Source organism: Lepisma saccharinum, chromosome 15 (assembly GCF_977018435.1).
Source record: "Lepisma saccharinum chromosome 15, izLepSacc3.1, whole genome shotgun sequence".
In the NCBI taxonomy this organism is placed as follows: domain Eukaryota; kingdom Metazoa; phylum Arthropoda; class Insecta; order Zygentoma; family Lepismatidae; genus Lepisma; species Lepisma saccharinum.
The window spans coordinates 30,538,559-30,550,776 of NC_139243.1; the positions used below are offsets into that span (position 1 = coordinate 30,538,559).

At 37.1% G+C, this 12,218-nt stretch overlaps 1 protein-coding gene across 1 annotated transcript in view; it reads left to right on the forward strand.

The window, feature by feature from the left end:
* Ent3 (equilibrative nucleoside transporter 3) overlaps positions 1–12,218 on the forward strand; it is a 117,879-nt gene that overhangs the window by 86,556 nt on the left and 19,105 nt on the right. The window contains exons 5-6 of the mRNA XM_083136792.1: positions 8,156–8,394; positions 9,820–10,075. Of these exons, the coding sequence (XP_082992918.1) occupies positions 8,156–8,394; positions 9,820–10,075 (495 nt within the window). The remainder of the gene's footprint in view (positions 1–8,155; positions 8,395–9,819; positions 10,076–12,218) is intronic.

Genomic DNA, 12,218 nt, shown 5'->3' on the forward strand with positions numbered 1-12,218 from the left:
ACTAGTGCCATGATAACCCCACTAACATTCATTAACACGCCACTCCGTTGTCACTCGCTTTAGCCTCCTCGCTCCTCGTTACGTACATTGCACATGCTAGCATCCCATGATCCAGCATTTTCTCACGATCATCGACTCCCCACCCCCCTCTTTCCACTTCCCGTGCTCGCACTGCATTGTTGCGTTAGAACGAACTCATTTTTATTTTTAACAAGATTAGGATTATAGAATGCTATCTCAATCGTCGGAACATTTATAATACATCTCTTGCCTAATAATTAATTTTTTTTACAGATATTTTAATGTTATTTTATAATTTGCGTTTAAACGCATAGTAATAGTCAGAACATATCACTTAACTGATTTGACTAATAAGTACTTAGTGTGTTTATGATTCTAACTAGCAAATATTTTTTTTCCCCATTTGCTGGTACATATACGCTCAAATGAAGAAAAAAAAGTACAAAGAAATAAAGAACGAATGAACTAAGATAGAACAAGATGAACGATTTAAAGAACAAATGAACTGCGTAGAACTTGCTTGAACTTTTGGCTTTTTGGCCATAGCAATTTTTTTATTTACGCTTAGGTGTAACGCGAACTGCTTCTTTGAAAGCTGCAATGCACTAAATATGTTAATAAAGCATATAATAAATATAGGCAAATGTTCCCACTCTCTCCTCTAATTTTATAGTTCAAATATTGATAGCATACAACATGGTATAGCTCATATCCCATGAAATTACAAACTTACTCTATTTTTCAATGAACTATTACACAAATCTATTACTTACTCTTTTTCACTTCTTTTTCAATTTTTTTTTATTAGCAGCGAATCGAAGGCGCTTAAACCTTTGTCCACAATACACGTAAAATTCTTGAAATTGCTTTTATAAACGACATTTACACATATTACAGAAGGAAATGTCTCGGAATCACTTAGTTCGTTCTATTATCGCTGAATTCTCCTTTCTTTTCTCATTTCATTCCCGGATAAGCCGACTATTCAAACTCCCACCCCCCGTTGCCCCCCGGCGAACTTTCCTTACAACATGAAATTATTCCACCTACTCCCCCCCCCCGTTGCCCCGGCGAACTTTTCTTCAGGTAAACCTGTTAATCATAAACAGGTCCCCTTCAAAACTCTACATCATATAAGTAATAACGCCCATTCGCCCTGTTATTCAAATCAGATATTACCTCCCCTCCCCCCCAAAATAATTCACCAGTTTTAACTGAAAGTCCCTTTTCAATCGATTTTATAACCCGTCATCATTTATTGTAACTCTGCTCCACTACCTTTTGCTTTTTCCTAATTTTTCCCTTTTTTGCGCTTGTTTCATTCTCATCGCCACGGATGTTACCGGACCCATGACGACCACCGGCTTGTACCATCGAGCGAGAGACTAGGCTCATCGCAGAGACCGACAACGATTTTGTGGAATTCCAGCACCAAAGGACCCGTTCCCGTCTGGACCGCATGGCTGATTTTTCCATCTTCCACGTCGCGACCCAGATGTGGAGAGCTTTACCCAGGACGTTTCTTGCCCCGAAGCGCCATCGAAAATTTGACTTCCAGACTGCCCTCCCATGACGTCACGGCGACCTACATCGCCAAGGCCCCTCCCACTGAGTGCATCCTGCTCTTGTTTCCTGACGTCATATGATGCATATGTTATTTTTCATCGGCTCAAAGTGTTCCGGTGCTCAGCTACTTCAACTACCGTAAGGCACACGCAATTAGTACACACGCATGTCCTTTACAGTGCCAAAGTTTGTGCCCATGGGTGCTGCCCATATTGGATTAGAGATACGTCTCTTTCTTTTGTGTTTTTTTTATCGTCAGCTGCACAGAACGTCCAGCCTATGGCGACATGCAGTCTACAGCGTTGCCATGGTAACATACCTCAAGGCTCCGCCCAGCATCGTGTATGTTATGCCGAGTGTACTTTGATCTCAGCAAACAGTGAATACAACCGCGTGTGGTTTCCGGCGTTTCTTCACACTGTGCTGACATGTGTTTTTTTTATTATCGTGCTGTCATCATTCAATCAAAACTAGTTCAGTGTCACACTTATGTAATTATTTGTATCCATGCCTCAGAACTTAGTTATTTGTGCTCGTACTTTTTGAGTATATATGAGGCTATGACCTACAGTTTCATTTTTTTTCTCTCTACGTGTTTTTATATTTTTCTCAACGGTGTTTGGTGCCACGGTATTTTTGATGATATGACTATTCTGGTGATTTCGATTTTTTTTACGGTGATGTGATTCTTCTAGTGATTGGTTTGCTGTATTGGTTTTCTACGAGTTTGATTTGTTAATAAATAATAATTTTTTAAATATAACCTACTCCGAAGGAAGGTAGTCGACCATCACAGAGTGGCTCGATTATCTCAACAAGGGGAATGTAGAGATATGGAGACTATTAAACCGAGAAAACCTCGTCATGTTAATATTCACACTTGTTTATTTCCTTGTATATTTTGGCCAGTCTTCTTGACCTTCTGAACAACACATACGCATCATTCTATTCAATTCTGCATGTACCCTTTCTACTAAATTAGAACTTGCGTGATAATTTGGAGTATACATTACTTTAATACCTAGAGAACTTAATGTATTCACATATTTCTTTGAATGGAATGTTGTAGCATTATCAGAAACAATACCATCTGGAATACCCATATGTCTGATGTATCCTTCTTTCAACATCTTAAAATACACTCTGTATTACAATTACGAATAGGACAAACATAAAGATATCTTGTTTTTAAATCTTGAATTGTCAACAAATTTTTCTTGCCACACTTGCCTCTGGCAAGTGACCCTTGCACGTCAAAAAACAAAATAACACCATTCGAAGAAGAATCATGAAAAGAAAATACATTTTTAGATGGATGTCTGTCAGCTTTGGTTCTTTGACATACCTCACAATTCTTAACATATTTCTGCACATCTTTTCTCATTGCAGACCAATAAAATATTATATTCAATCTTCTGAGCATTTTGTCTGCTCCAAAATGACCCATGTTGTCATGATATGACCTTAAAAGTATTGGAACTAAAGATATAGGTATACACAACTTATAATGATTAATGAAATGAAAATCACGATACAAAAAAAATCCATCTTGTAACTTAAAAAACTTTTTCCAGTTTCTTGATCTAGGTTCTAAAGTACCTATAGTTATGTTTCCAGATAAATAATCAATGATTGGTTTAACAATCAAATCTTTCTTTTGTTCATCCATAACAACTTCTTTTGGTATATTAATAACATCATTCCTTAATAAATCTACTACATTTACATGCAAATATTGAGTACTTTGATCTGGAAAATTTCTAGAAAGAAAATCCGCTAACAAATTATCTTTTCCTCTGCAGTACTCCACTTGAAAGTCATAATTTTGGAGTTGTAAAGACCATCGCAAAATACGTGAATTCCAATTTTTTGCATATCGAAGCCAGATTAGGCAACGATGATCACATACAATAGTAAATCTGTTACTTAGGAGATATTCCTTGCATTTATCAATACAAAAAGAATACTAAGGCATTCTAATTCACTAATTGTATAGCGTGACTCATAATCCTTAAGAGTTCTACTCATGTATGATATTACATGTTTTTCACCATTAATAATTTGGTATAAGTAACCACCAAGACCAACAGAAGATGAATCGGTTTGAATGTAAAATCTGTTTTCAAAGTCTGGATGATAAAGCTTGACATCCTGTACAATTGTTTCTTTTACCAAATCGAATCTAGATTGTTCTTTGTCTCCCCAGTGCCATTTTTTCCCTTTTTTCAGCAACTCGTACAAGGGTGAACATAAATTTGAAAAATTTGGAATAAACTTCCTTAACCAAGTAAAACATCCAATGATTTTGTGAAGACTTTTAACATCCTTAGGAGGTTGTAATTCCGCTATTGCCTTAACTCTATCAGGATTCATACTGATACCATCTTTATCTATGATATGTCCTAAATACAATAGTTTTTCTTTGCAGAAAAATGTATTTTTTCAAATTTATGGTCATTCCAGCCTGCCTAAGCTTTTCAAATACTTCTCTCAGATCTTGCAAATGTTTTTCAAAACTTTCACTACGTATACACAAATCATCTACATATATGATAACAGAGTCAATTAAAGTGTTACCTAGAACTTTAGACATAGCCATTGTAAAAGCTTGGACACCGTTACATGTACCAAAAACCAATCTCTTGAATTGAAATTGTTTTCCTTCAAAAGCAAACGCCGTGTAAGGCCTAGACTTTTCTGTAAGAAGTATCTGATGAAATCCAACGGACATGTCTATGACTGTAACATAAGGTTTATTCTTAAATCCTGTTAAAGCAAGTTCAATATTTATTGGACGTATTTGGCTGTTTTTTTTATGTAAGTTTATAAGCCTAAAGTCTGTACACACTCTTATACCTCCAGAAGATTTAGGTACTACAAACTAATTGATTTAAATATGGAGATTCACAAATTTCAATAATATCCCATTCTAACAATTTTTCAATATAATCTCTCACATCCTTTCTATATTGGTAAGAAATAGGGTAAGGCTTACTTACTAATGGTTCTTGAGTATCTAGTTCAATGTTATGTTCATATACATTACACACACCTGGTTTTTCATCAAATAAATCTTCAAACTCTACAACCAAATTAAACAATTGTTCCTTTTCTTCTATTGACAAGATTTCTGCCTGATCTAGATTGTTTTACAAATCTGTAGTATTGGCAACCATTTCTGATACATTTTTATTTAATCCAACATTCAAACATTCTTGAAATATACCATCTACTGCTTGATATACATGGTAAAAGCTTAATCAACTTATTACCTTGAGCCGTCTTGAATAACAATTCATTACATGAAAAATCAATATTGGCTCCTATATTGTATAAGAAGTCTAAACCTAACAACATTCCAACATTTAGGTTTTTGACCACTACAAATTCTACTAAAATATCTTCTCCATCAAAACTTAGATTGACAATGATCTTGCCTAATACATTTTGTTGTTTCTTGCCAGAATAATCTACAAGTATTATGTCTGTTACTGGTTGTAAAATTGGTCGTGTAACTTCTTGAGTAATCTCTTTCCATTTATCTGCAGAGAGTAACGAGAGTTCACTACCCGAGTCTACGAGGCATTTATAAGTTTTCGCTGATCACTCATTTCAGGTTTAACTACATTTAACACATTTACCTGTCACCAGAAATAACCTAACAAACTTTGTTTACTCTCCTTGGAAAATTTCCTACATAGTACATTTGTTAAACAAGTACTCTTCCATGATGGACTTTCAAACACATTTAGAAACAATGCTTTAAAAGTTTCATAATCATCTATCAACTGTTTGTTTTGATCAAACCAATGTTTTGCAACACCCTTAAGAACCATAGGTATGTACTTCATGTCATGTTTAATTGGAATGTCTGACATTACAAAACTATCTTCAATTTCTTTTAAAAACTGAGACGCTAAGTAATCTGTCCTTGTAGCATTGAAATTTGGCAACCTTCCAATATCAGAGTATCTTAATACACCATGCTTTTTCTTGAACCTTCTATTAATTTCAGATTCAGTTTCACTAGCTACATAACCTTTTCTATCTTTATTAAAACTAGATTGTATTTTGTTAACACCATTTCCACTTGTTCTATATAGTTTTTTCTTATACTCTATTGTTCTTTCTTTATCAGAACTAGAAGTATCAGACTTTGTACTCTTTCTAAATGTAACATTGGAACATTTTTCTACTGGATATCTCTCATCTATTTGACTAGATCTTGAAAAACGTACATGACTAGCAATACTACTAGGATTTTTATTAAAATCAGTAAGTTTACTGGTGCTTTGCACTTGACTTTTGTTAGTTTGTTGCTGAGCAATGCTCTTAAGTCTTTCGAAATATCTCTTAACTGATAATCAAAGTCAACAAATTTATTTTCTACTATTTCTACTTTTGACCCAATGTGAGTTACTTGTTGAACACAACCCTTATATGTAATTTCACATCCCGCAATTTTATTTGATACTAAATGAACGCTTTGATTTAGGTCCTGTGTTGTTTGACCTGTCTTCGTTGAATGTTCTGTGTATTCTTCTTGTAACTGAACAATACTAGCATTCTGTTCACCTACTTTATTAAGAGCAGTGTCGTACCTAGATTTGTCAGTACCGATAATGGACTTTATTTCTCGAAGTTCAAGATCATTCTGTTTCACTTGTTCATTCAACCTTTCTTGTAACTTGTTACTTTGATCGGAGCAGGTTTTTGCAACCTCGTCAATTTTTGTTTCTAACTGATTACGAAATGACTCAAAATTATTCTTTACATCAGTTAAAGACTCACGAGTTTGAACACACAAATCAGTAACTCTTTTCTCAACCTTCGCTTCAAGGCGAGCAAATTCGTCATTAAAATTAGATTCAAATTGATCTAGTTTTTTAGACACGTTTTCGTCAACATGCGAAATACTAGTTTCTACATTGGCAATTTTCTCTTTCACGTTAGCAACACAGTCTTCTACTAACCTAAATTTCCTTGTAACATTTTCCTCCATACTTCCCACTTTCGCACTCACCCTTTTTTCCACCTCAGCAAACTTCGAACCCAACGACGACAGCTGAGAATCCATCTTTTCATCCCTCGCCGCCACGTTCTCTTGCAGGGAGGTAACATTTTCTTGCATGGAAACAACATTTTCTTGCAAGCCAGTAATCTGGGATCGAAAGGTAGATAGCAGCTGCTGCTGCAATACGTGTCCTAATCGAGATTCCAACTGCTTCAATGACTGTTCAATGTCTGGCTTTGCTGGCATTTTGCTGCAAATAGTGACCTACTTATCCTTTCCACTAAACGAACGTAGCTGGTACTCAAAGACCATTTTCAACATTCGCGACCATCACATTACATGGCACGGAACAGATGCTTACCTTCGTAATCAAATCAACTTCTTCCTTCGGAGCACAATTCGTAACGTAACGGTAAAAAACTTCGTGTTTCGTTGTGCGGTGTGATATTCGGTCCGTTGTTCGTGCGCCACTTATCACCACACTGCACAGAAAGCCCATATGCTGAACAACAGATTTATTTCACAAAATGAAATAAGAAGCAACATAGTACACGAATACTACAGCTTTACGGAGTAGTAACAGCCAGCCCACTTTGAAACACGGATTGCCCACAAACATCGTGCACCGCTCACAGTCTGTACAGCAAGTGTCTGACGTGAATCACTCGACCCCGCCGGTCAGCTGTTGCCACTTGGCAGTGCTGCCCTCACACAATGGCGGAATTTACAGGTACTACACACCTTATGGTCATAATGGTTTTGGGGGCTAACGTGAATGGTTTGTTGGGCTAACGTCAATGGGTCAATGGTTTGTGAGCCTAACGTCAATGGTTTGCGAGGTATTAGCATAATTTCAAATCCGGGCACGGAAGTAGGTATTTTCCGGTGAACGAGGTTGGAACATGCATAAATCGACAAAACACTCGCACAACGCGCGATGAACCAGTACACTGTCGTCATAATGTGTGTTACAGAATTGAAATAACAAGTAGCAGTAAGTAGCTACTCGTAAATGTAAGAAATATATATTATCTTAGTTAGAAATGCATTATTTCACCTTAGGAAATGTTCCACATTCCAAAATAGTACGTTAGCAATGTAAAAATGTGCGAAATATATGTTTTAAAGGTGTCACCCCCATACTATAGTAGTACCGTATAGGGTACCAAGAGCACCCTGACACCAATAACTTTGCTATTCCAAACGTATAGGCGTCGAAAGCTATCAAGTTAATTTATAATCCACATGAAAGAATAGCAAGGATAATCCATCCGTACGAAATTCAGTCCATCCTTTTGAATCACGCTGTGTAAGGGTTAGTGAAAAAAGCATTTCAAAGACGTACCTAAATTCGACGATTGATAACACGTGTTTTACAGTGTACACATGTAATATTTTGATACGTATATCTGTCTATTGTCATCAGTTTTGGTATTAATATCCATAATTATTACTCACCTGAAACACAGCTCTACATTTTCTTGTATAACTGAATTTTGATTCCATCGTATCCATATCATTGAAATAATGCCATTCGTTAAATTTCTTTTACAGGCGCTGCAGGATTCTTGGTGTCCACTAACCGGATCATTACGAAGCTCCTGCTGGATGACCAGAAGGTGAACACCATCATCTTCTTCGTCCTGTCCATCATCATCGTGGGCATTTGCTTCGTTCTTCATCAGGTTGTGCAGCGGACGGATTTTGTCCAGTTCTACCTGACGCTTTGCCGGGAGAGCGGAGAGGCTGCGAGCCACAAAATAGTTCTCGAACCAAGCGAGGATGTCGGTCTGGTGAGATGTTTACCTCTGCTCATGAACATATATTTTTTTTTTGCTATGTAAAATTTTATTTTTAATACATAATAATTGGAAGATGTGGTCTTCTTCATAATTAATATTGACTGATAGTAAATGAAAAAAAAGTTTTACAACGTAAGCAATTGATAAAGTTGTTTCAAAGTGTAGTTCTCTGAAAGTAACTGAAAACTTTGTTTCAAAATACAGTAAAACCTCGATAATCCGGACTAATGGGGGGATAAGTTGACCGGTTTAACGAAAGTCCGGATGAACTGAAATAACCTAATACAACAGTAGAAAGTGCATTTAAACTTCGTTTATAGCAACAAAACACGTTTATTATGGTGTATTTAAAGGGCATAGGCCTAAATACACTATACAGCACAGTACAAAGTCTGCGGGAAGCAGAATTTCATCAGTGGTTGACTGCCTTTTCTTTGGGAAGTTCTGTTGACTTCTAGTCACATTTAAAACCTTGCATTCTGCTTTTTTTTCCCTTTTGCCTGTCCGGATTTAGCGAAGTCCGGCTTATCGGAGTGCGGATTAACGAGGTTTTACTCTAATTCATTGAAAGTAATTTAAAATTCTGTTTCAAACTGTAGTTTACTCAGTGGCGGCGTTAGGATTAATCATCTGGGGGTGCTCAAGGGGTGCGGAATAAAATTTAGGGGGTCCGATGCTGAAAATAAAGAAAGCATGAAATATGCATGCATGTTTTTGCAGAGGCGCAATTGTAACAATAGTAGTAGTATAAAATACGTTATTATCCTCGTAAATCACGCAAAAAGGGAAGAAGTCGGTGCTAAAGCATTTGTGTTGGACAAACTATTTGAAATATTTTTTCAACACGATCAATTTCACATAAATTGAAAAAAACAACACACAAACTGTATTTTTGAAAGATAGAAAATGCATGACTAATATGTTTTACACATATGCGACATGGAGCGACGTAAAAAATAAGAAAATACATATACAACATGTTAACACTAATATATATATATATATATATATATATATTTATTTATTTATTTATTTATTTATTTTCTTACTACAGAAAGAATGTTTAAGAGGTGATGAACTGATGATCATTCGAATTGAGAATGGACAGCAACAACGTAGTCAAAAGAAGGTGAAGTTGCAAAAGAAAAAAGCCGTTAAGACCTAAAAAAGGCTAAAAAAAAGGACCAATAAGCCAAAAAACGCCGAAAAAGGCAAAAAGGGACAAATAATACCTTTTTCTGCCCTACAATGACCCAAAATGAACATATATTATGTTGGGCCTCGTCTTCGGACACTAGGAAAGAAAATGATTTTTCCTCAACTTCCAAGCCCTAGTCATGATTCACCAGAAAAGATACAGCTCGTCAACTTTACTTCGCCCAAGATTCCTAACAATGTACACATTTGTAATTTCAGATGGACCCGGTGGACCAGGGCGAGCAGAAGAACCAATATGGCGTCTTGAAGCTGCAGAGTCCCCCACCTACAGATTCCGGCACGAGCTCCGACAACACAGCGCAGTATTCCCCGTTCAGCTTCTCCAATCCTGTGTACGAACCAACGACCAAGGGGACTGGTCCAACGTACAAGGTGGAAGACGTGGTTGTCCGTATGCGAAGCGTCTATGGCAGTAATTACTCCAAGAATGTAAAGGCTTGGGGTGGAGTCAAAAGTAAGTGTACTTTGCGCACTCTCTTATCAGAAACTGCTAAGGTGCAAACATAAAAACATGAACATGAAAAATCTCTTTAGAGGATGCCTGGTTTCGAATGAAACCACCACCACGTGGAACACTATTTCTAGAAAAGTACACATGACAATTGGATTGGATTGATTTGTTGTTTTAAGTCCACTTTATGCTCAGGAAGGCTAATCGGGACTGGACCTACAGTTTAAAGTGGGATCCGAACCACTATGTGCCTCCACCGGGAATCGAACCCGGGACCCCTTGATTACAAGGCGACGACGCTACCACTGCGCCATCGGGGAGGCCACATGACAATTCAGTTGCTCATTTATGTACATATGAAGGTATGACATACTGGAATGACAAAGCAATATATTTGTTGATACTATTTTTAGCAAACGCATTTTGAAACTGTCGACCTCCCGGGAAGAAAATTATGCGATAGAGCATTCCCTGACATTCGCTACGAGACGGCGGCAAGCGGCTTGGCATCAGCGCTTGTATTTCCCGGTGAACGGGGTCCGCAACAGTCGCTAGAGTCGGTTATTAAAATTACAGTTTTCATATTGTGTACTAACCTTGACTACAGAAGGTGTTGATAAAGACGTCCCTCTGCTGAAACACATTCCTGGCATCTCCGAGGGAAATTGGCATTTACACGTACAAGTTCGTCTACTGTAATTCTCCCGATTTCTTGTACAATACTCTCTTTTAACTCACGGATGGTGTGCGGATTGTCTTTGTATACTTTATTTCCCCATTTTTCTTTCCACTTTTATTCAGAACTGACCCTGTTATTCTAAACTTTTTTACGAGGTTTAATATAGTGGTCCCCTGTGGAACGGAACACCAGGAAATTTCGTTGCAAAACGTCGTCGCACTTCTCCAGAATTCCTCTTTCCGCAGTAACACTCGACAAGATAAATCCTTTGTTGTAATGTAAACTTTTGTGGTGCCATATTAAGCCACAATCTTCAACACACGGACACGACACAATACAACTTCCGAGGGAGGATACTGGTGTCAGTCTGCAACGTCAACAGAAAGGGAAAGAGAGCGAAGGCAGGGAGAGCGAAAAAAAATAGACTGTAGCGTGCGACTGTCGCGGACCCGTTCACCGGGAAAGACAATCGCAGACGCCAGGCCGCTTGCCGCCGAGTCTCGTAGCGAATGTCAGGGAATGCTCTGTAGTATATGAATGGGCCATTACTATTCAACATCATTTCCTTCTTATACGTTATGAGAAAAACTTGCTCATAACGTGTGACAAGTAGTGGTTCAGCGAGAGACGTCCAATTTTCAAAATTACCCGAAAATTATGATTTTCTAAAATTGGTTCCATTTTTCCGTTTCATTCGAAATTGGGGTACGGGGATTAGATATCCTCGATCGTGCCGCCCCGCAAAATTTGGTCCGTCCAGCGTCCATAGGGCTGATGCTAGATGTGATTTTTCGGACAGTTTAGTAAGATGGCAACACTGCTTTTCTTATAAATTGGCATTATTTTCGCCAGAAAAAGTGTCTACCTATTTTGAACTTGACTTTGAGGAATATACTGCAACATACTACATTTTCTTCCTCACTTTGGTCTCTTGTGGTGCCTATGCATTGTTTTTACAATATGTAATTTTTGCAATGTCTCATTTATCATCATACTAAACATATTTTTTCTCTAAAGAGCTATTTTCTTTACATAAATACCAGAAACCTCAATACTAAATTTTTCCTCTACTTTAATACTAGGAAACAAAGGTTAGTCAATATAATTTCACATCACAAACAGGATACAAATAATGTTAACCTAGAGACAGGCAGAGAGGATAAATTTCATCACACCATCACTCGAATTTAGTGTGTAATTAATGTCTTATGCTACTATATAATTCAATTTTATATATTTGTGTGAGGAGTTCATACTTTCACTTGCTTTATTTGTACACTGATTTGTAAAAAAATTAGAATAGAGGAAATTTAACATTGGTTATTTTTTATCTTATTTCTTGAAAAAGTAAAAATGTATATGATAGAGAAGACGAGAGAAAGAGACAGCAATATATAGAAAAGGGGAAAACGTGGTTGAGAGAGAGAGCAGAAAAAAGAGAGGAGAGATGTCGAAGGAGACAAAGGA